Consider the following 25,677-nt stretch of genomic DNA (forward strand, 5'->3'; position numbering starts at 1 on the left):
AATCGGTGCTGCTCAGAACTTTGGGTTTTTCAATAATCCTGGGCGATACTGCATTGTAATAGGCAGGTTGTACCAGTTACCATAAGGTGAATGTCTTGATTGTCTCGTAACTTATTGAAAAAAAAAATATATTTATCTTTATTATTATCCTATGTGAGTCGAAGTCTAGAAGTTTATAAGTACTCAAAGAATTACCGTAAGCAGAAATGTAGAAAAGTTTTATTACTATTGTACAATACCATTTGTTAGGTAAATTAAAGTAATCAGAAACCTTTAGTTCACAAAACTATTGAAGGTTAAGATTGAACTTGTCATATAAGTAGATAAATAAGAAACAATATATTGTTTGTCTAACTTCTGTTGAAGAAAATAACTGTCATCAATTTTTGAAAGAAAGTTTTCTTGATATTCGTTTATCATGTGTACTTTGACAAATGTCCAAAAGACAATTCATAAGACGTCTAGTTAGGAGAGAATAAAGTTTAATATTCATAAGATTCTTTTGCAACAAAAGGTAATTTATTGATGTGATGAATCATGAAATCACTCTTTACAATTAACATACGATTAAAGTCCAATAATTTTTAATAGATCAATTTCAATTTATTGCCAAAAGTTTCTAGTATTCTTCCAAAGTTTTGAATGATATATCACTAAGATAACTTTAGTGTTACTTTAAAATACTATGTAAAATAATAAATGAACAGACTGCCAACAAAGTTATCTCAAGATCTCTACACAAACTTGTTAAACATTCGAAATTCCCGTGAACACATTATATATGCAAAGTAGTTAAATATTCATAATTACCTTCGAGAAGCAGATTGCTGTTTAGAGGTTTCAAATTATCCAATATAGGCTTAATGTTGTCAAAAGTTAATGCGTGTAGTTCGTTCGATCGCAAATCAAGGGAACTCAAGCCTCGAACTCCTTCGAATAAACCGGGTGGAATCGCTGAAAGTTTATTATCGTCAAGGGACAACTTTCGCAGTTGAGACAAGCCATCGAAAGCCCTTGCAGATATATACTTTAAATCGTTGTTCCCCAAAAGCAACTCTTGCAAATTCCACAATTCGGCGAAAGTAAACTCAGTCAAATTGTAAATTTGGTTCTTTCTTAGATCCAATCTCCTCAAGTTTGCCAATCCATCAAACGTGTGTCGATTCAAGTGGAATATTAAATTTTTATTTAAATCCAACTCCAAAAGGTTGAATGTGTACTGAAATGCTCCATTAGTGATCGTAGTAATATTATTACCAACCAACGTTAATTTTTGTAAGTTCGGTAAATCAACAAAAGTATCTTTTTCAATTTCCAGTATCGAATTATTTTCTAAATTTATATGAGTCAAGTTTGGATGATGGGCAAAAGCATATTGTTCCATTGTGTGAATATTATTTTGTGAGAGCAATATTTCTTTTAGATTGGTTAAATTAGCAAAAGAATAGGACGCCAATTCAATGATATCGCCATACTTTATGTTAATAGATCGAAGTCTTTGTAAGTACTGTAGCGCTTTGGTCGGCACGTAGCCCAATGCTCCGTCAACTCGGATATTAAAGGACAAAGTTTGTAAAGTTGGTTGTGATGCGAAACTTTGCCAGATCTGATCATCCCTTTGAATACCTCCGTTAAAAACCCAACATTCAGCTTTAGTTACATTCTCGTGTTCTCGAGTATTTTCACAATAGCAGTGAACTTTAGACTCTCTGTCCCTTACGTCACAAATATTCTTTTGAAAGCCACCTAATTTCTCCTTAGACTTTCGTTTTGTGTTATCCTTCGCTTGGATAGCAGAAGACATCGCATTAATCAGGACTAATATGATGAAAATGCAAATTAATTTAACTCTTTGGAGCTCCATCGTTAAGTCTGAAACAAAAAAAAAATGTTATTTAATAAGTTATATAATTGTAAATTTAAATTTATTTTTTCACAACATCAAACGTTTTTGATTCACTTTGTCAAGAATATTATCTAATGTGGCCTTAAATAGACCCATTACTCCCAAATAGTTCGAGATACCTTGACTGAAGTGAATAGCAGTCGGCGATTATCATTTACCATCAAGAAACTTATATCATAATAAAATTACCTTAAATTTCATGTAAGATATTAGGGGGTTAAGCTATTGGTTGTTGTCAATGAGCTTATATTAACTTTAAAGAGCAATGATGAAATTCGTTAGCCTCGATACTAATTAGTCAAATAATCAATAAATCCAACTCAATATAATATTCAACAGCAGGTAATTACGGCAAATACTGATTATATAATTTATTTCCCAAATTACTCGTCAAAACATATCGCTAATTATTATGGAAATTGAAATTAAACTTTCCCAGAGATGCCACGTTTGCTACAAATATTGAACTTCATACGTGGTGAACGTATGAAGTATGAACGTATGAAGACAACGGAGCCTATTTCTGCCGTAAGCATTATGATGTTTCGGTCTGTAGGGTGCCGTAGCTTGTGAAATTACTGGGCAAATGAGACTTAACATCTTACGTCTCGAGGTGACGAGCGCTGTTGTATTGCCGCTCAGAATTTTTGTGTTTTTCAAGAACCCTGAGCGGTACTGCATTGTTATGGGAAGCGCGTATCAAATACCATCAGCTGAACGTTCTGCTCGTCTCGTCCCTTAATTTCATAAAAAAAAAATCAAGAGTTTTCATTTAGGGTTTGGTACTTGATAAAATCCACATTTACTATAAGATGACCGTTAATTGATTGTTGGAACAATAACTACTTTTTATTATATTAGAGAGAAATACAACAATACTATGATTGCATTAAAAATTAAAACTTTCATTACGGGGAAGTGTACCAAGAATACCGGCAGCATTTCTGTAGCGTTGAAAAGCTAGGCTTATCCCAGGACAGAAATAGCTGCCATTTTTTAATAAATTTATTTTTAAAAAATTGCCATTGTATGCCACAAATTACATGAATTTATAAAATAACATAGCCTGTATGTATAGTGTATAATATCAAAATTAAGTATAACAAAATAGCTAAATGGTTGCTTTTGCTTAACATTTTAGATCGTTTTCAGGTCGTGGCCGAACCTGCGCTTTGCAGAATAGACTACTAGAATGTAGGCCGGCTTGAAGTAGTGCCGTGCTCCATTTAAGACACCGAGATTCTTCATAGCCAATTTGGTTTTACCTTCCAGGTGACGCTCCAGAAATATATAACAGTATAACGATACCAGGCGAGGCTTCAAGGGAAGTGTTGTCGAAAAGCGGTGATAGGACAACTGTGTTCTTTTAGTGGTGAACGTACAAACTTGAGTCTATTGGTGGTAAAATTGGGCAAAGTTCATTTTACCCCATTCCGTGACCTTCTCAAGAGAGTACTCGATTGAAGACACAAGTTTGTTCCCGCAATAGTCGACTGTTTCCCAAGGGATACCTGCATGGCCATTATATACGGCATCTCCAGTACTGTCTGGATCTTCAGCACTGATGTTGCATTTAATCTTATTGGTTAAACATTCCTACAAAAAATAAGGCCCTAAACTTAAATACGTAAAATTAAACAGGAAATTACTCGCATAATATTCAGATCACGGAGAGATTTATTTATACATGTAAACCCAGAAGGAATTGAACTAAGCAATCACTAGAACAACTTAACCAACCCTTATTCGATTTTTTTTCTATTTTTATCGCCAAAAGCAACAAAAATTTGGACCAAACACAGCAATCTGAAAGTGATTAATAACAATAAGCTCTGTAACGCTACAATGTTGATGGCCAATTAAAAATCAATTTTCTTTAGACAATTTATCTTCGTTAGAAGAAATGTTTTTCTAAAGGTCACCGATGGCTTTATTCTTAATTAATTTGTTCAATGTTTTAATACCTAAGATTATTGTAACCTCATTAGTGGCAGTAAATTAATGATTTTTAAGACATTTGAATTGTTCGAGTGATTAATGGTTTTAAACATATTTTTCCAAACGCTATTTCGCATATAATTTTTAATTTTTAACCAAATTCAAAAAGGAGGAGGTTATCAATACGAGTGTATTTTAGTATGTGCGTGATAGATTATTAAGCTTCTACATAATTGTTTAATAATAATAAACAGGTAAATAACTCTGAATAAATATATATAAAATATGTTTATTCGTCTTAAAACTAAAAAGTAGCTCAATTGTATTTAAAAGTCAACACATCCAATAAGAGCTTGTTCCTGATTGGCTGTTGAGCAGCCAATCAGCGATCAAGCAGCTAGAAATGCCAACCTAAGTCTACTAAGGTTTCGTTAGTTCGGCGCAGTGGTGCTTAGAGACATTTGGCTTGTGGCAGCTGCACCGAACGGACACATCAGAGTTAAGTACTTATTATTATTCATTGTATTATATTCTATTTTCTGTTCTGATATTATTACCCTTGTAATACATATTAATAATATAATAGCGTCACCCTTTGTGAATATTAAATGAGGCTAGTTAATGCTATATTAGTAATAACTTGTTTGATGAATATTGTACAAAGATTATACTGTATATTTTGTATTATTCAAAAGATGAGCTGGGAGTTTCTTGTCGGTTCTTCTCCCCATGTCACAGCTACTTTACGAACCGACGTAGCTTCATGAAGTAATAAATATATTACAAAGGATAAAGTGGTTTACTTGAATATAAAGGTTATTAGATTCTCATATTAACTTTATCTGTAATTTCCAAACCCTTTATATTCTATTTCTCGTAGCCATTCTAACATGCGCGACAAATGGACGAATACCTATCTCAATATGTAATATATCTCACGACAATTGATTTCGACGATACTTTGTTCCAATACCTTTGAAGTATATCATTTCTAATAAAAATAAGAGTAAAAGTATATGAAGTATATCATTTCCAAAAATAAGAATTTGGTTAGGTTCTCATAATGGGATCCATGACAAAGTAACGGAACGGAACACTTCAATTCTTAGGAGCAAATTAACGATACTTGACCGAATCTTTTATATGCAATCCGCATATTTGAGGCACTTACCGTAACATCGTTTTGGTCAAGTTATTGATACTCTAATATTATGATGATCAATGGAACTCCTTAAAGGCTTACAGTAAGAGTGGGATATGTGGCAGAATTTCTTACTGTCTGTAATCAAATTACAATGCGCTTACGTTCGTTTATTGTAACATGACGCAAGAGTTTTATTTTTGCACTCTTCGCAAGTCTCTTTTGGAATTGTCCTCGGGCTAGATAGCCTCTGTTGAGATAGGCGTTTGTTTCATTTAAGAAGTGCTGTCTCATATGAGCAGCACGTTTAGTAGGTCTACACATATTCAGACAAATTAGTAAGTGTATTTCAGATTCCCAAAAAATTTAAAATTACAAAAAAATCAACCGACCTCAAAAACAAAATCCAAAACAATGTAATATACACTGAAAAAGTAAGAAAATAATTGCGAATTCTTCTACAACTTAATAATCAACTTAGTTTCAGCGCTATCCTTAGTAAAATGAAATGAAAAATATTAGGCTACCTCAAAGACAATCAAATATAAATACAAAATTTGGAGTCGATGTTGACTAGAACTCAAAAATAATGTTAATTAACAAGCACGTAAAGTTATAAAGACAGTAACAGCATTAATTATTTATTATTTAATCGAAATATTTATACTGACATTTACGTAAGAAGTAAACCGAAAAAAAATATATCTGATATAGCATTGAAATCAGACATCAAAGCAATCACTAAATTTCTTCAAATAACGTACAAGACGAGAAGATACAAGAAAAGACAAAATCACTTACATTACTCTCCAACATTCATACATATTTTATTTGCCTATTTGTTACATTAGCTGCCAAAAACACGGGTGAAAATGAGATAAAAAATTATATTACCCTTGAATCACTGACCTTTACTATACCGCTAGACTGGCGGCTGTCAAAGTGCTTTTATGCCTGTTTGATATTCGCCATTTTGGCGCTGGTGGCCATGTTGCGAGAGTCTGTGGTACTAAACCATACGGTGTGGTGGTGTGGTACATAAACACAATGACAATGACAACATAGATGGTGGCAAACTATTTACAAAAAAAATTGTGTACTTTATTACGTTGATTATTTAAACATAAGTAACACGGAAAACGAACGTAATTATTTCAAAATTTAAAAATGCTTAGAACTATTATTCGTTCCTTCGCAGCCATTTGTATTATACGTCAAAATTAGTTCTCTAGACGCTCGCGAGTGGCTCTTCAAATAGGCACAAAAAAAATTCTGTCAAACATATGGAACAGCCTGTCCAGTGGTATTTATACAGATGAGTACCTTGAATAAAAGACATACAAGTCAGTTGATTGCGCAAATAATGTCGTCGACTATCCCACATAATTTTTAAAACTCATTGAATTTTCCAGGATTGTCACCCCATAATCTTCAATAAAAAGTAGGATCGGTAGTCATAATGTTACGAAATATTAACCCACCGCGTGTTTATAACGACAATTGGCTATCAGTGAATACATTAACAATGTATTCGAAGCAATCATTTTAAAATACAAAAGAGAAGAATTGTTGATACTCCGCATCCTAATAGTTACAGTGCAATTACAATTAATTTAATTATTATTAAAATTTAATTTTATTGTTAATAATTAATTACGACTGCAATTTATAGTGCAGCTTACTCTCCCAATTATCAAAATAAATCACAGTGTCAGTCTTAATTGTTTGCGGCGTTAATTAAGAAAACCCATGCTTCTCTCAGGGACAGTTGTACGTTGCCTGATCCATCGTTCGAAAACCGTCAGTTCTATTTGTTAACGCACCAATTCATAAAAAAATATACTATTTATAATGTATATATTTATTGAAACAAAAAAAATATAATAATTTTATTGAAAATACTGTCTATAATTAAATTAAATTAAAACGATCTATCTATCTATCTAACGAAACAAAGAAAAAACAATATTTTTCTATTGCAAATAACATTTATTACTTTTACAGTGTGTTATGTTAATAGGTACATAAATATAAAACAATTTGAAATATAAAAAGCTTAATCGAAGTGGTCTACATCGGCTGCAATACAGTCTTTTAAACTGGCCTCAACCAGTTATCAGTAGAAGCACGCATTCTTTCCATGAGAAAATTCTTCACTGCCAATCGTACGGATTGTTTTAGGGACTCCAAATTATCATGCTCGCAAGCAAGCCGTACTCTCTAAAACTGACCATTAAGCTTCTTAAATATTTTGAATATTTGCAATAATTAGCCAAGCATTGTAAGCTTCGATCAAATACGCAATCTCTGATTTACCTGGTTTAAATAAAAAAAAAATAAAAAAACGGAATGAGTTACATCAAGTATATATGTAATTGCAGTCTACAGAACAGATTTTTGTAAGCAATAGTAGTTTATTGTTGAGGCATATTTAACGGGATCACTTGGATATACATATACATTTATATAATAAACTTTTGACAGAACGAAGTCTGTGCGGGCAGCTAGTAATATAATATACTTCAATTTGAATCCCTATGATGACATAACCATCGCGAACGCGACACCGACCCCAATACCAACATGACAATAGTGGATAGGATTGTGAAGCGTATTGCGTAGCGCTAGGATACAAAACCACTAACGATTGCAATTTCGAGGTCCATATTTTCTGATCGCCAGTCACATGGACTTGTAAATACCGTACAAAGAAGTTTATTCTTCAGTTTGATTGCACGTGGACGAGTGTTCCTTAACATCTGTACTGTACTGGCTAAAGGGAACTTTCTTCGGGAAGTTTAGCATTATTTAGTGAGATATAATAATATGATTTATTTACTTTTCGTTGATTGAGTCAGCACTAAAAATACTGCTAAAACAATTACGAAACACAGGAATTTCATCTGGTTTTACCTTTATATATGTGGAAGAAGAAATATTACGTTTAAAGGTGCGTGGATTTATAAAAATTAAATTACCTAAAGATATAAAAGAAGCCAAGTCGTTAAATACTTTTAAAAATTGTTAAAAACACACAGTTTAATGGATTCTCGTAAACACTGATAACTAAATTGTGTCATTTTGTAAATAATTTAAATTTTTTGTGCAATAAAAAAAAATATAAGATTTTATGTGGGTCTCTTTAAATAGGTACTTTCAATCACTTAGATAGTAGATGTTATTTTTGTTATATTCTTGTATTGTCTTCATATTTAATTTATGTTCTATTATTAAGTATGTAGTATAAGTTGCAGATGTTTTTTTCTGTCTGTTACTAGAATAGTACTATCTCAGTAAGTGAATTTTGTAATTCTTTTTGAGATAACTAAAGTTTATGAACCTTTTTATCTGACATCTGAACACAAATATAGCACCACAATAGTGTAAATCCATAATCCTCTCCTGTAGCTATTCACAAGTTTGGAAGGAAAAATTTTACGTTCACTCAAGTAGCGAATACTCATCAGGCGTAACAAATAGCATACTTAGCCCTTCCGACTGAAGCACTTTGCGCAAATGAGTCTTCTTTCATGAAACCCTTATTTGCCTACGTCTTTCAATGTACATATTTGTTTGTGGGAATACACTTTCTGTGTTTTTGTGTACTTTTGAACTCTTTTTAGGGCATGCACTTCTAGTGTAAGTCTTCGTCGTCCTAATTTGTGTGGGAATCGGCAAAAAGTCGACTATGACAACTTACCCTTAGATCATTTATACATCTAGAACTGAGACTGTAAAAGCGTCGAAAAGGGTTGATAGTTAAGTTCTATTTCGAGCAATGCACGCACACTAACACAAAGTGACATACAAATCGCTAGTGTAAGACGTAGTTTGTACGCACACTAAAGTAATAAACCTGGCCTGTTTTCATCGGTTGTCTGCGTGTAGTAAGAGGCTCTATCTCGATGTCGTAAATGCTTTTCAAATGAGCTGATGATTCTACATCTCATACACAGAAAGAGGATCATAAGAATTATCAGCTTTTTTTTATAGAAAAAGAGGATAAATGAGCGTACGGGAACTTAGTGTTAAGTGATCACCACCGCCCACATTCTCTTGCAACACCAGAGTAAGCGCAGGAAAGTTGCCGGCCTTTAAGGACACCTTCCTTTTACGCGCTTTTTTTGAAGTTACCCATGTCGTACCGTCCCGGAAACACCATACAAGGAAGCTAATTCCACAGCTTTGCAGTACGTCGAAGAAAGCTCCTTGAAAACCGTACTGTGGAGGATCGCCATACATCCAGATGGTTGGGTTGATATCCTAATTTGTGGCATATCGTGCTAAGGTGTAATTTGGCAGCAGGAATCAGGTGAAACAGATGTTTGGAACACTCCCCATGATAGAAGACACACAATGAAGCGACGTCTCTACGCAACGCTGCTCTGCGTTGAACGCGGTCAAATGGATCGAGTTGATAGTGGGGTGCGCTTTGTAGAACGCTAGAATGTAGGCCGGCTTGAAGTATTGCCGTGATCTATTTAAGTCACCCAGCTTCTTCAAAGCCAGTTTTTCTTTGCGCTTCAGATGACCATGGAACTGGCCATCGCTCGAGATTTCGAGACCCAGCATTCCGATACTAGGTGAGCCTTTGAGGGAAGTGTTGTCGAAGAGAGGTGATATGACAAATGGGGTTTTTTTTAATAAAATACTGCTCTAAATGTCTGAATCCGTAGTATATTACATAAAAAAATAATTAAATAAATTTATTGCACACGCGCTTAATTAGCTTGGCATGTATCTATGTAACGGCATCTTTGAAAGTGATTTTAACCCACTTTAAAACGTCGTTTTGAAGTGAAACTTTGCACACCGGTTATAAAAACCGTGGAAAAGACAATATTTTAAATGGTTGGTCTTATTTTAATGGCTTAGTATGGTGGATGTTCGACCCCTTTAAAATAAAATCTGCAATTCAGAGGAATTACTCTTATAGGAAGAAATTAATATTATAAATATAACCATAATTATTGAGAAAATCATACCTGGAATATATTGTAAAACATCACTAAATAAATAACTTCAAACTTTTTTCTAGCTGTGTCTTCCAGGCTTTGGAAATAATTAGGTTCCCAAAAAGTCCATTTCTGAATCACAAAAATATAATTGATTTACCAAATACTAATATGGCAAAGGATAATATAATAATAATAAATAAAGCGCACTATGGTATTTGTTTATTTAGTACAAAAAGCAAACAACTACAACTTACAAAGTAGGTACATAAAGAAATAACATATAAGTCTAATAAAATTGTAGTCAGATAGCGTTGTCCACATCTTTCTATGTAAAACCTTGAGGTATTCAATGTTAGGTACATAGAAAAAATGTTTATGCAATACTAATTGAAACTAAAGAGAAATAAACAATGTTCCTAATTATGGCTAGTTGGAGTAAATTAAATTTAATATATAATGTCAGTTAATTGTCTTATATTTTCACTACGTTTGCTAAGCAACTGGGTTTTACTAACCAGTTGTTAACTTCACTGACATACAGCCAATTACTCAATCTCAATCTAAATTGGCGAGCTGAGCTTGATATTCTAATCCATTTCCTGCTTTTGGCATTTCAATAATCAGTCTACGTAACGTATTTTTGGAATGCACCTTTGGTATGAAGTTTTATTATTTTTAGCATTTGTATGAATCTGACTTAAGTAACATAAGCGTTTTGTAAATTATTTGGACTTAGAACTGAAGATTGACTTATTGAAAGGCAGAATTTAGATCCAATGATGGATTACATAAAATTCGGATTCCATGTAACTTTAGAAACACAAAAAAAAATATACCAAATTGTTGATCAGATGTTAGGACGACAAAAATTATCAATCGATGAGGCAATACTTAAGGCGTTTAGTGCACAAGGGCTTTTCAATGCAACTATTGCTCAACACTTCGCTAACGAATTCGATAATGCGGTGAAAGCCATTATTCCGAATTGTAACAATAAGCTCATCAATGCTAAAAAGTTTGATATAGGAACAGACTCTAGTATTCGCTTCCAAGATGTAACTAGTATTGATGTTCATAAGATAATTAAAAAATTAAATAATAATAAAGCTCCTAGACTCGATAATATTAAAGTTTCAGATATTAAAATTTTAGATAACGACGTAAGCAATAGCTCATTTAATTAATCAGAGCGTAAAAACAGGACTGTATCCCGATGAATTAAAAGTTGGATGTGTCAGACCGGTTTACAAAAAGGGATCACTAAATATCTTTTGCAATTATCGTCCAATTACACTACTTTCCTGTATTGATAAGATTGTAGAAAAATGTATTAGTGACCAAATACATAGTTTCTATAGAAAACAGAACGTGATTTACCCAAATCAGTTTGGATTTCAGGCTGGTAAAGGCGCATCTGAACTTCTGTCAAAATTTACAAATGAAGTCAACGATCATCTGAATAAGAAAAAACATGTGCTGGCTTTATTTATTGACTTTTCGCGTGCTTTTGAGATTTTGAAGCATAAACACCTGGTAGAGAAGCTTCGTGGACCTTTATTAAAATGGTGCGAAAAATACCTCCACAATAGAACTTTTACAGTTAAGATCGATACTGCACATAGTAGGCATGTATCATGTACAGAAGGTACAGCGCAGGGCTCAGTGCTGGGCCCTCTTCATTTTCTTTCATATGTAAATGATATGCATAAATGCATAAATTACTACATGTGTTATCAATTTGCAGATGATACATGCCTTCTGATCGCTGATAAAGATCTTAAAAATGCTCGCAACCACCTGCAGTCTGATTTTAATACATTGAATGGGTGGTGTCACGATGCTGGTTTGGTAATTAACACAGGTAAAACTTAGCTAATAATCATAAGATCACCAAACCTCGCAAAACGTCCAGTGGATGACATTCTTGCCCACGACCATAGTTGTTTGCACTCAAATAACAGCATTTGTAAATGCTCCGCTATTGAAGTAGTCGACTCTGTTACATATTTAGGTCTACATAGAGATAGTAAATTTAATTGGAATAACCATATTGAATACGTCTGCAATAAGCTTAGGCAATTTTTAGCTAATATGACAATTTTAAGAAATCGTATTCCCTTTAATGTAAAATTAATGTTATACAATTCTCTAGCTCAATCTTATATACAATATGGTTCGAGTAGTTACGGACGTACATATTATAACTCCTATTTGAATGAAATATTGAAGCTGCAAAAAAGAAAACTAAAACTTTTGCCTAACAAAAATCATAGTGACTATTCCGAAACTGAACTTTTTAAACATTGCAAAATTTTACCGGTGCAGTTACTGATGAAATATTCAATGATAAAAGAAAACTTTTTCAATACTAAATACTGGGATAAAGTACAACCTCTGTATGCACGCGGGCCGTCACTCGGGGCCGTTTATACGCTCCGAGCGCGCTCTATATATATGGCGAACGAACGAATGCTTACCTAGTTCCTCGCCTAATTAATGAATTACCCACTGATGTACGGAACTGTATCAGTCCTCGTAATATTAAGAAAATACTAAAATCATACTTTTTAAGTCACTTAAAATAAATATATTTACACAATTTATCTAACTGGCACTAATGTTCTATAGTTAATGTACCTAGATTTAACTCATTGTTAGCATATATTACAAATCCGAGTGGTTTTATGATGCTAGCTTTAAGTACTTTCTTTTGTAAACCTTAATGTAAATAAATAAATAAATGTGACTATTAAGAAGCTATTCAGCCGATTATATCTGTTGTAGAAAACGAGGAGTAAATACACGCAATTTATAATTTAACCTTATTATTTTAAAGTCCTTAAGAGAAAATCTAATGACAATTTAGTAATAGACTTAATTCCTTTTGAATTTGTTGATTCTTTTATATCACTATGTATTATGGGTTAGTGAAACAATGAATGTGTATTTTTATTATTTTAAATTGATTACAAATTATAAATCAGCGATATTTCCAAATAAATAAAAATGAATATTAGGGACTCCTTGCGATTAAGACCTGAGAAGACATTTTAATTATATTTTTTTTTAAATATAAACTTATCACTAGCACAACACATTTCTGAAAAATTCACTTTAGTAACCTGAGGGTCAGTGATCACTCTTATCAGTAGCACAACGGCTTTTTGAAAACTTCACTTTAGTAACCTGAGGGTCAGTGATCACTCTTATCAGTAGCACAACGGCTTTTTGAAAACTTCACTTTAGTAACCTGAGGGTCAGTGATCACTCTTATCAGTAGCACTACGGCTTTTTGAAAACTTCACTTTAGTAACCTGAGGGTCAGTGATCACTCTTATCAGTAGCACAACGGCTTTTTGAAAACCTCACTTTAGTAATCTGAGGGTAAGTGATCACTCTTATCACTTGCACAACTGCTTTTCATAACTTCACTTTAGTAACCTGAGGGTAAGTGATCACTGTTATCACTTGCACAACTGCGTCATGAAAACTTCACTTTAGTTAACTGGGGGTAAGTGATCACTCTTATCACTAGCACAACTGCTTTATGAAAACTTCACTTTAGTAACTTGAGAATAAGTGATCACTGCTGTCTATCCTCTCTTGCAACAACAGTGGAATCCCTTACGTATGATATACTACGGTATAGACGATCTGACAGCCCGAAAACGCGTGACCAATTCTGATTTGTCATTGTGTATGTCTATGAGTGTAAATATTAATGTTATAAAATTTATTTTATTTGCCGTTGTACATTTACAATATCAGATTCAAAGAATATTTATGTACATCACATCTTATTCTTGAAAGACTCAGTAAGGACTCCAGATGTTTTTGTTCAATAGTATTAATACACTTGATGTAAATATAAAAAGTAATGGTACCGACTTTAACCTGCGAAGATGTGAGAAAATGCGGATACTTACGCCAAAAATATAACGCTGTTACAACGTTATTAATTTTCTTAGCAGATACTATCATAAAATCCAACATGCAGTGATTCAAGATCGGTGGTATTATTACCTATTGGTAGAACCGTTGAATATCACCATGGTACCCTCGGTTCGCTCCTGGTTCGCCATGAAACCAATGTGTTTTCAGGTTTCAGAAACTTTATTTATCTCAAAAAGAATTACAAAATACACTTACTGAGATAAATGATAACCCAATTGTATGTTTGTCCTCCTCTACAATAAATATTAATACAGTTATAAATTTATACTGACGACCCCTATGGTCCCCTATGCCCAGTGGTTTGGACCCTGCCTACTGAGCTAGAGGTCCCGGATTCGAATCCCGGTATATGGAAACATTTACATGATGAATATAAATGTTTGTTTCCGAGTCATGGATGTTTATTTGTATTTATATATGTTTAAGTAAGTATATTGTATTAAATATATCATTGTCTTGCATCCATAGTACAGGCTATGCCTAGTTCATGGCAAGATAATTTGTGTAAGAGTATCTCAATATTATTTTTATTTTTTTTATTTATTCAATGAACAAAATTATCTTAATATATACAATAATAGAGACAAACTCGCAAAACCTCTAAGGTTTATGTGCGAGCGGTAAGTTCGCATTACAATAATTGTAAGTAGTGTAGTCTTATTAAAAATATACATCATAGGTATTCCTGGTTATTAGCTTCTAGATAGTATTTTTTTAGCTTTACTTTGAAATTTTTCTTTTGCAGATATATATCTATTAGATCATAAGGTAATGTATTTAATATCCTAGGTAATACATAGTTACAGGTTCTTTTACCATATACATTGTTATATTTAGTTAGACAAAACTTATTTATGTAGGCTAGTTTCCTCATATTTTGTTTTCTTTCATATTTCTTAACATTACAATATGTATTATTATATTCTACAACTAAAATAGCGAATTTTATTTTAGAATGTATCCACATGACATTACAATAGGAAAATAGTTATTGGTGGTTATTAGTAAATTTATATTTAACATGGTTAGGCACAATGGTCTTAAGTAATCTTATTTTTAAGTTATGAATATTTTCTAAATATGTTTTATACGTTCTGCCATAACAGCACAACCCGTATCCAACAACAGAGTCAGCCAGGGCAAGATATAATAGTCTCAAGATTTTGTAGTTCATTTTGTATTTAAGTATTGATAATCTAGAAAGTATTGACCTTAGTTTATTACATACAAGCTCTATATGAAGACCCCACGTAAAGTTATTGTCTATAATTAGCCCAAGGTACATATGTTCTTTCACTACATCCAGTGGTGTACAGTTTGTGCTGTTATGACTTGTATTATTGTGTTGGCAGTGGGCTAATATCAAAGGTTTATATGAAGATTTGTTATGAGAGGAGTCAATGCACATTAACTTGGTTTTTTGCGCGTTAATGGCTAAACCAACATCGTGAGACCATTGACACATAGCGTCGAATTTTTCTTGAAGTTATCTTTCTGCTACTTCCTATTCTAGTAACTGACAATAAAACATATAAGCTACATAAATTAATAAAAGAAAATAAATTAAAAATAATAACAAAATAACATCTACTATCTAAGTGATTCAAAATATCTACTTAATCCCACCCACTTATCTTATATATTTTTTGTTTTATTTAATAACAAAAAAAAAATTTAAACAATTATTTTTTGTTTTCAATTTTTGAATACATATATTAAAATGTTGGTTAGATCCTGGGTTTTATATCACAACGGCGTACAAAGCGCAAGTCAGTTCACATATAGATTATTGCTTTTATCTCTGGTCTGGTGCACCCCAGTATCAGCTCGAAACATTTGACAACTCGCGTGCACCGCAGAGCTGCTCGAATTGTTTGAGGTCCAGAGCTTTGGACAGCTAGATCACTTGGCGTTGCGTAGAGACGACCCTTCATTGTGTGTCTTCTACCGCATTTATCACGGGGAGAGTTCTGAACAGCTGTTTGCACTTATTTCTACCGCTGGACGTCAGACATCCTTCTACAGATTGATTTTCAAGGAATTTTCTACCACGAGCAACCAATCTATGGAATGAGCTTCCTTATGCGGTATTTTTGGACGATTAGACATGGTGTATACCGTCAAAAAGCACATACACGTTTCAAAGAAGCCGGCAACTCTGTTATGGTTCCTCTAGTATTGCAGGAGAATGTGGTCCGCAGTAATCTCATAGTATCAGGTAACCCGAATGTATGTTAGCCAGCAAACGGCAACAGCCGTGATGGATAGTGAAAAGCATCCGCACATGGACATCCTAAAGATGTCAAGAGATACATTTTCGTCTTTAAGTTGGGAGTATGCTCGAAGATTGAAGGTCACTATGTCGTATCGATTCGGGAATACAGCGGCAATTATTCCCAACATGTGTCTATGCATGGCAAATAATTTTATTGCGACACGCGGAGTTGTAGAATGCTAAACATCATTACGATGGGGGAGGAAATTCTCATTTTGACGTAATATACTCTGGTGAAATTCTTAACGTAAACAACTAAAACTAAAGAATAAAGCCGATCGAAGATAATTTTTTTTTAACATAACAAATTTAGTATATCTAGGTACACATATTTAGACAAACTGTTGGTGTACTTCAAATTCACTAAAAATCAAAAAATAAAAAAAATTTAACAAAAAAACAACCGACTTCAAAAACACTATTCCAAAACAATTTATATAATATGCACTAAAAAATATGAAAATAATTGCGTAATTTCAAACAATCTAATTCTAGTTACGATTTTTGTAATTTTTGGAGTCGGTGTCATCCAAGATAGGCTTGTAACTACATACATAGTTAAAGGTGAGATATTCTTGAGTCGTGAGCAGGTGAGAGGCGAGAGCGGGTCGCGGCGGAAGGACACTGATTCCAAAAATTACAATAATCGTAACTAGAATTAGATTGTATAAAAACACGCAATTATTTTTATACTTTTTAGTGCATATTATATCTATTGTTTTGGAATAGTGTTTTTGAAGTCAGTTGTTTTTTTGTTAAATTTTTTTTTATATAGCCATTCTCTTCCAGGTGACCGCGCACCTAAACGTTTCGCTTATATCAACTATATCAAACGCGTAGATATTACCACAAAATTATTTAGTAAGTCAGGTACGTCCTATTTGTTCTTCCTCTTCAATAAAAAATAATACTGTTATAAATTTACGTCCAAATAGCTATGTTCTTAACGGCCGACAAAGCTGTGTATCTTGTTTAAACTTTAGCTTTATTATCAAGGTAATGTAAACGTAACAATTCGAATTGGACTTACGCCAGACACCGCAAAATTATTTATACTGTGTTGTAAGCATTGTTTTGGTCTTGTAATTTATGCAATATAACTATATATACCGCACCGTATTGCTATTTTTTATACCAACAACATATAAGAGTTTTCATTTCAGTATTGTTTTTAAAGTAGTACTAACTTTCTATCCCGGTTCGTAGGTAATTTATACGAATAGATAGTTTTTTGCTGTTAGACAACCGATAAAAATAGGCCAGGAATATTAGTTTAGTGTGCGTGACAAGCTACGTCTTACACTCGCGATTTGTATGAAACTTTGTGTTAGTATGCGTGAATTGCTTAAGATAGATGTTCTAAAGTCTATTTTTATTGACGTTTTCACAACTGTCAGTCTATTTAGACCTAAGATTTAGACGTATAAATGGATGTAATTCCTGAAAAACGTTCCAAGCCACAAACATGACATTTTAAGGAATTCGTGTTTAAAGTTTTATAATTATTAGTGTATTCCATACATGTGGGTTGGTCTACTAAGTCATGATGTCATTTAAGGAGTTACAGTAGGGTTGCCCATTTTTTTTCAGTCCGTTTATATGAATCACGTGACCAGTGTTATTAGGGTTATCGATAGACTAATAATACTACACTCTCCGTCCGTCAATCGGACATAAAAGTCCCACCATAAAACACAATACGAAACTGTTCAAAATTTGAGACTATAAACCAAAACGGATATAAATTAAGATGGTTAAATCCAAAATGGCCACCATTCAGATAACAAAAAAGATAAAAAGACGACCTGTTTAGCCGAGTGGTTAGCGATCCTACCTACAAAGCTAGAAGTCCCGGGTTCGAATCCCGATAGGTGCAAGCAAATTATATGATGAATATGGATGTTTGTTTCCGAGTCATGGATGTTTAAATGTATTTATGTATGTTTATATGAATTTATGTACTTATGTTTAAGTAAGTATATTGTATTAAACATATCATTGTCTTGTAACCCATAACACAGGCTATATATATGTTTAACTTGGGCCAAGATAATTTGTGTAAAAAGTGTGTCAATATTAAAAAAAAAACTGTTACCTATTTACGTGTTACGTCATCCTTCGTGTATGAGTCCAACTCGCAGTTAGCCATTTTTCATGTTTTTTAAGATTCCGGACGTGCAGATGAAAATAAAAACTATACCTACTCATATATTTAATACTTATCCAATGGCTGTGTCGACCGTTTATCCAAATATCTAAAGATTTTTTTTATTTCAACACGTGTAGGAATCACAAACACTAATAAAATAATCTAATAATAAACCTACATACTTCTACCTATATTTTAAAAGAGTTGAAAAAATTTCCCGCAACGGCAACCTAGTGATACTTCAAATGTTTTTAAGATGTTCGATACTGTACTCAATGACTCTTGAGGTATTTTATGATGTAAAAGTTCAAGTTGAAATGTTCGAGCATTTTGTTGCATCATATTGCATAGACTGTATTTAAAATATTTTCTCAAGTTCAACTTTTTCGTAGTAGTATTAAGTGGTAGTATTGGTTTTAAAAACAGCCATATTCTAATGAACATGAATAAATGACTTTTGAATTTACTTTGATACACCTCCCACCGTCCTTTGCAAAAATGGTACAAGCTTCAATTCCCAGGACGGCTTCATCTTGCCCCAAAGACTTATGCTATTCATGAGTCTATTAACCAGCCAACTTATATCCATTTCAGCTGGAAGAAGTCTACTCGTGGACAAAGGCCTCCTCTAAAGATCGCCATGACGATCCGACCTGAGCTGCGTTGGTGCAACTTGTGGGGAGCTTACTAACACTAAGTCTTCCGGTACGTGGTCACCATTCAAGGACTTTACTGCCAACGTTTTTCGCAACCACCTGGGCTATGTCGGTAACTTATATAACACCACTTGTATATAACACTTTTCTTTTAATAACTTAATATTTATTTGCCTGGTTATTCTGATACAGAAAGGCCCCCTTCGATTTTTTCCAGAATCATCTTACCTTAATTATTAACACTCATATGTTTATAACTTGTTTACTTCATCTTTTCATGATCTATATTGCTCAACGATTTTATCTTCTATAGAAACCATGAAACTTTTGGTCTATTCTCAGCTCGTATTGAAACGGAGATAGATTTATTATAAAGCTTTGTTTGATGAATACCCAGACTTTTACAGAAAGTGACAATCCTCAAGCCAGCAGAGCTAAGAATCATTCATAACAACCTGTATGCATCAGTGGGAAAAATATAACTCGTTAAAATTATAACACACATGCCGCTGTAAGCGTCTTTAAGGATAAACACTAATTTATTTGGAGGATTCATAATATTTTTCGTTTCCAATTGTATAATTTTTAGACCCGTCAAATATTCCAGCCCGTCAAATGGTCTCGTCAAATTACTCCAACTATATCGCTGTCATCACAAACAGGGCGAGTGTCATTAATTTGGAAATTGTGTAACACGGGTGACATATAGCAAACATTCGAATGGTTACGGGCCATTTATTCGGTCACAATTTCCGTAATGTCACATTGCGAAACAAAGCTTTGATCCTCGCTTTATTGCGGATACCTATATAATATATGTTTAATTTAGTTTTGTTAGCTTTTTATTTCTAAAATATGTATTCAAAGTTATTTATATTTTAATGGTATAGAAACGATATATGTCAAAGATCTTGTTTTATACATAGTTTATTTATTGCAAGTTGTGTTTTAAAATTGCATCAGGGTCTGTCACTTGAAAATATTTCCTTAAAATATAATTGTCAGTGGTGATGATAAGGCGAAATTTGATAGTTAATTTCGGAAAAATGTCGTTTATAATAATCTATACTAAAATTACAAATGTGAAAGTGTGTATGTTTCAATGTATGCTTCTCAGTCAACAAAACGACTGAATTAGTCAAAAGTAAAATTATATGTTTGACAAATGTAACATTAACGCGGGTAAAGATTCTATGATATAATTAGGATTAAATTTCATTCACAAAGACAATTATTTGATAAGATTTAGGTTTTAAAATCGTTGTAATGTTTAGTAATCTAATTTTCCTCTATTGAACACTATGCCCGAAATCTTGAAACAATACCAATAAATCCCTAACAAAGCTCAAATAAAAGCATCCCCCAGAAATAATTGTATTATTTGATGTAGCAAAGCTACGTGTGAAGCGCTTTTGTGGCTTGGTCACGCTCCAAGAGAATAAAGCACTTAAGGGCCTAAAATATAGCCTACATTTATATAGTACGAGATAAGCCGAATATAAAGCCGACTCAGGTAAATTGTAACAAATATCATGAATATTGTGTACTCGCCTTAATGGCCGGATGTGAATTATTAGAGGGTCCCTCGGTACAATGTTTTGGTGGTGATAGGTAAAGGTTGGAACCTTGAGCATAATTTATTGCTGATACGATTGATACGATCGGCCTCACCTAATAATTCTAAACAGATGTATTTATTTATAACTGTTTGTTGAGTCCTTAACTCATATTTAAATTAAAATATTTTAATTCAAAATAGAATGTGACATCACTTATTGAAAGTCAAAAACTACCACCCATTGCAAAATGAATGCCTCGGACCTGAGAAGAATGGGCGCAACAAACAGCAGGTTATTTTTCATCGAAAAATATGTTAACAAAGTAATATTGTACAATTAAACTTATTATTTAATAGCCTGAGGTCGCCCCACTCCCAATCTGTGGTATAATTAAGAAAGTTTATCTAGTACATCCAAATATAATTTGAAAAAACGTAAGCGTAACTTTTTCCAAATGGTGGCAAATGTTAAAAAGAGAAAACGATTGACATTCATAAATTTCACTTCCTTGACCTACATGAAACAAGTGATTTTGATTTGATTTGAATATAATTAATGGGTTTTAATCAAGAACAATTTGCTTCAATGGTTGCTCCATTATAAGTAAATGTTCATTTAAAGCTGATTGTTTTTGGATTCCCTAATGGCAACAAATCAATCCGGGTCATATTGTTCTTGCTTGAATCGACCGTTAAGTTTCAAGTTAGTCCCATAAATTTGTTATAATATTTAAATTGAGAATTTATATTAATCTTTTTTATATTTGGTATTACTTTTTTTGTTTTATTTGTATTAATAGAGATAGTATAGTGTAGTATTTTTACTTCCAAATTATAGTCCAACTTTTACTTCTATTTAACTTAAATTTATATGTGTTTACATTGAAAAAGCATAGACATAATGAAAGACAAATGAATCCTTAGTCATCGAACTTCAATAATAAAATCATTCAGTAATGAATCACAATCAGTTTATTAAGCGAGGGTGATTACATACTATTATTTGATCACCATATTTATCATAATCATTACAGATTAGAAAACTTGTCATATGATATAAACATGATCATACTCTAAAATTTGTAATAAATAATTGAAATTGTAATTAATCATCTTAAAACATTTTATTAGTCAGTTTATTACCATGTGACTTTATCAAAGTCAATATTTATTCAATTGGGCAACTAAGCTCTTTTGAATGGTCACTAAGAATATATTTTCTTTTAAATTAATGAATTTACGGTACTATGTTCGTAAAAAGTTGAGCTAGTGACATATTTAAGAAACTCAACTGCCGCTTTTTTCAATCAAATAGAGTATTTGGATTTTAAAATGATAGAACACTTTTGAAAGCGAACGAATAACTGCGACTATTCGTAAGAAGTGCGTTAAATTCAAAGGATATGTATGAGAAGTAAACATAATTATAATTCAAATAAATTTATAACATGAATATGAAACTGAATTAAAATGTAAGCGCTATACGCCACAAGCGTCTGTATAAAAGAGGTTTTTCATAAACGTTTGCGGGATCTCAGAAGCTCTTTGTGAGGCTCGAGTGTCCTCCACGACAGTGACATGTGACGTCAAAACGTTCTCCAGACTATGCTTTTAGTTTTTTATGGACAATTTTTCTTGTATCTTGGCAAGTGCACTAGCTTTTGACTTGAGCTTTGCAGCGTCAAATTACATTGTAAATTTCAATCTTCCTTCTAAGAATATAAATATTATTTTATATTATAGAAGACAATTAGTTTTTTCTTTGATTAAATCGAGTGTTACACATTTAAATAAATACTTTTACAGGATTAAGACGCGTGTAATTGTAGAGGGACTATCCCCCTGTAAACGGTATCTGGAAAGGTCTTGAAACGTCAGGTTAACTAAAATAAAAAAAAGTTACTTTTACGCAAAAATCTAATGTAAAAACACAGTACATGCGTTTTGATCCTTTAAAAAATGAGTTTTGTTTTTATTAAAATTTAAGCAGTAAATGCCTTAAGTAGTATATATATCGTTTTATTTTTTAATATTAACTATGAAAAAAAAAAAAAAAAAATTGAAATGCGTATGCGTAAATATGACCGACAATTTTTCGTAAAGAGTTTTCTATAGATTATTTTAGTTTTAAAATTATCATATTACAAATTTGATACGTAAATAATATTATAACAAAATATAGAAAATGAATTATTTATTCCAACATGAAAAAACTAATAAATTGTGTAACTTTGTTTAATATAATATATACTTACTAATTACTATTAGGAGCTAACACATACGTATTGAGTGGTTTTGGAGAAAGAAATAAGTAACAGATTATCCACTAAAATATAAGCTTATCCATTTATTTAGTTATTTACTTATAACACTTATATATAATTACAATATCTTATTTTGTTCTTACTAGCGTCACTTTAATACCCAATTATTTATATAGACCAAGAAATCACATAAAACATTACGTGGTAAAGGTGCCAAAACTTTGGTACCTGCAAAAATCAATTGAACTTATATAATAAATGAACCGATCGAGTTACTAAACCTGTTACAAAATAAATAATATTAAATTAAGTACAAAAAAGATTTGAATCTACCCTCCGCACTAGTTTTATGAACTTTATTGCGGCAGAGTTAACTCGCCATCTCAATGTTATCGTTTTAACAATATAGTTTATGTAACACCTTAAGAAGTATTGCAGAGTTTTAAAATATAATGTCAGCCATTACTGAATAAGAATAGGGTTTTATTGATGATACGTTGTCTATTCACGTGGAGCTGGTCATGCTCACGTTTTAAAGAGTATAAATTGCAGCCAATTTTGTTTTATCATTCGGTAATGCGAGACCTACATAATTTTGCCAAAACGTCTTAAAACAAGTAATACCTACTTTCATTTACAGATGTAAACAGTGATTCTTAAATATTTTTACTCGAAAAGGAAAGCGCTGTAAATAAAACAAGTAGCAATCATATATATACACCACAATTTATTAGTGACAAAGAGGGAAAATTGATATATTATGAAAACTGGCAACTAGCTTCCAAAGAGGATGTTAATACTACGATAGAAGCGGCGGGACTGCCTGAGTAAGAATTGAAATTTAGTTTAATATAAAACGAGCAGTGAATGGACATAAGTTTATATATACTTATATAACATCTTGACTGTTGCTCCTCAATATATTCTTGATAATGTAATGTATGTTCATAGGCACATAAGTGAATTTGCCAGAAACTGTCATAACCATAATGTTAACACCAGGAACAGACATAAACTTATGATACCTACTACTCGGCTAAGTCGAGTTAGTAAGTCTTTCGTAGGGCGATGTATATGCTTTTACAACAAGATCCCAGAAAATGTTCAAAACAAAAGTATAACGTTATTCAAAAGAATTGTTAAAAAACGTTTGTGTGGTAAAGGTTACCATAACATAAATGACTTTCTTAATGATACCACAGATTGGGAATGGAGTGATCACCCTCAGGCTATTAAATAATAAGTTTAATTGTACAATATTACTTTGTAAACATATTTATTCGATGAAAAAAAAAGCCCGCTGGGTTTGTTGCACCCATTCTTCTCAGGTCTGAGGCATTCATTTTGGAATGGGTGGTAGTTTTTGACTTTCAATAAGTGATTTCAAATCCTATTTTGAATAAAAAAATTGAATTTGAATTTGAATTTGAAATAGTAGTAATTACAGTATGGCGATTGGCGACGAAGTATAATCCGGCTAAATTTGAAAGCGAACAGTTTCTTAAAATTTTGTGGATTTCGGGTATATCCGTTTACTAATAAATTATAGCCGTCATCTGTTAATCTATCAATCACTGCACGTTTCATTCAATCGAGGTTACAAGCGCTTATTTCTTAGAGAGTTTCGCTAGGCTGCTAGTTTCAGACACCTGTGTGCAAGATATTAAAAATAATGTTAAAATATGGTTAAATCTCAAAACAACCTTAATCATAATAAATATCCCGTTAATTACAGTAATTGATAGTTATATATCAATAGTTTATGTTAAAATTATTGATACAATAATTCTCTGATCTTAGACCAAATACTTAGCATTGATAATATGAAAATATCGTATTTATTGGACTAAGAACAGTCTTCTCTAAGAGGTTGCCAACATTTTTAAAACAAAAGCCATTGTATGATCGCGGTTTATTGTTAACAGGGATGACAAACAATTTTATTGCGCTCAACTTTTTACTGCTCCATCAGAAATGTATAATGCTTATTTTTATGTGGAAACTTTATATCTGCGATAGTAAAGGGTTTATTACTTCAATACAGCATTTTATATTATTTTGTTGTTAAAATTGTTTTTTCGCGAAGATGTGGTAAGAAAGAAGTTGTTTATGATATTTCTGTAGCGGTTCGTTTCCTGTTGACATCGTATATCTTTTTTCATCCTTTAACCATAAGATATAATGTTAACCGTATGCCTGCGAAGGAATAATACGTTATATTTTTCCTCTATATATCTTTATTATTACTCGGCAAGCACTCCCTGGATTGAAGATTTTTTTCTGTTTATTTCTCAAAATTTAAAAAGAGTTAGTAATGAGAAAATAAGGTTGCAAAAACAATAAAAATAATTGCGATATTTACAAATTTGTAGTAATAATAATATACATATTTCTTACTTAAAGTTAATACTTTGAAAACAAATCATCAATTGTAACTCACTTGTTTTTGCAGTATGTTTATCTCACTAACAATTTTAACATATATTCTGTTCTGTGATACACGCTTTCAACTTGATTCTATAAAAAAAAATGGGTATAAGATAAAGCTTTTCAGAATAATTACAAGGATGAAGACAGTTCTAGACTTTTGTTAAGAAAAACTACAGATATTTTCTTAAAATCTAAAACAACGTTTACTTATTCATCAATATATATATCAAAAAGCGGTTATTAAATCTTTATAAAAAATCTAAAATGAGTATGGTAGGTACGGTTAATTAGGTTCCTTGCAGTGTAGTCACGTGGCAGTCAATTATCGAGTTTTTTTTTTGTATAGCTTTTATCAAATGGATCAAAACCGTTTTGTGTTCATTTCCCGGATCTCTTTTTTCTTCTGTTCCTTGCAGCCGATCTTTTATCATTTTCAGATTTTGTTTCC

At 32.3% G+C, this 25,677-nt stretch overlaps 1 protein-coding gene across 1 annotated transcript in view; it reads right to left on the reverse strand.

Moving 5' to 3' along the window:
- Positions 1-25,677, reverse strand: part of LOC126966711 (connectin-like) — a 106,796-nt gene that overhangs the window by 2,180 nt on the left and 78,939 nt on the right. The window contains exon 2 of the mRNA XM_050810920.1: positions 811-1,872. Coding sequence (XP_050666877.1) covers positions 811-1,864 — 1,054 coding nt within the window. The 5' untranslated portion in view covers positions 1,865-1,872. The remainder of the gene's footprint in view (positions 1-810; positions 1,873-25,677) is intronic.

This window comes from Leptidea sinapis, chromosome 11 (genome assembly GCF_905404315.1).
Source record: "Leptidea sinapis chromosome 11, ilLepSina1.1, whole genome shotgun sequence".
Lineage (NCBI taxonomy): Eukaryota > Metazoa > Arthropoda > Insecta > Lepidoptera > Pieridae > Leptidea > Leptidea sinapis.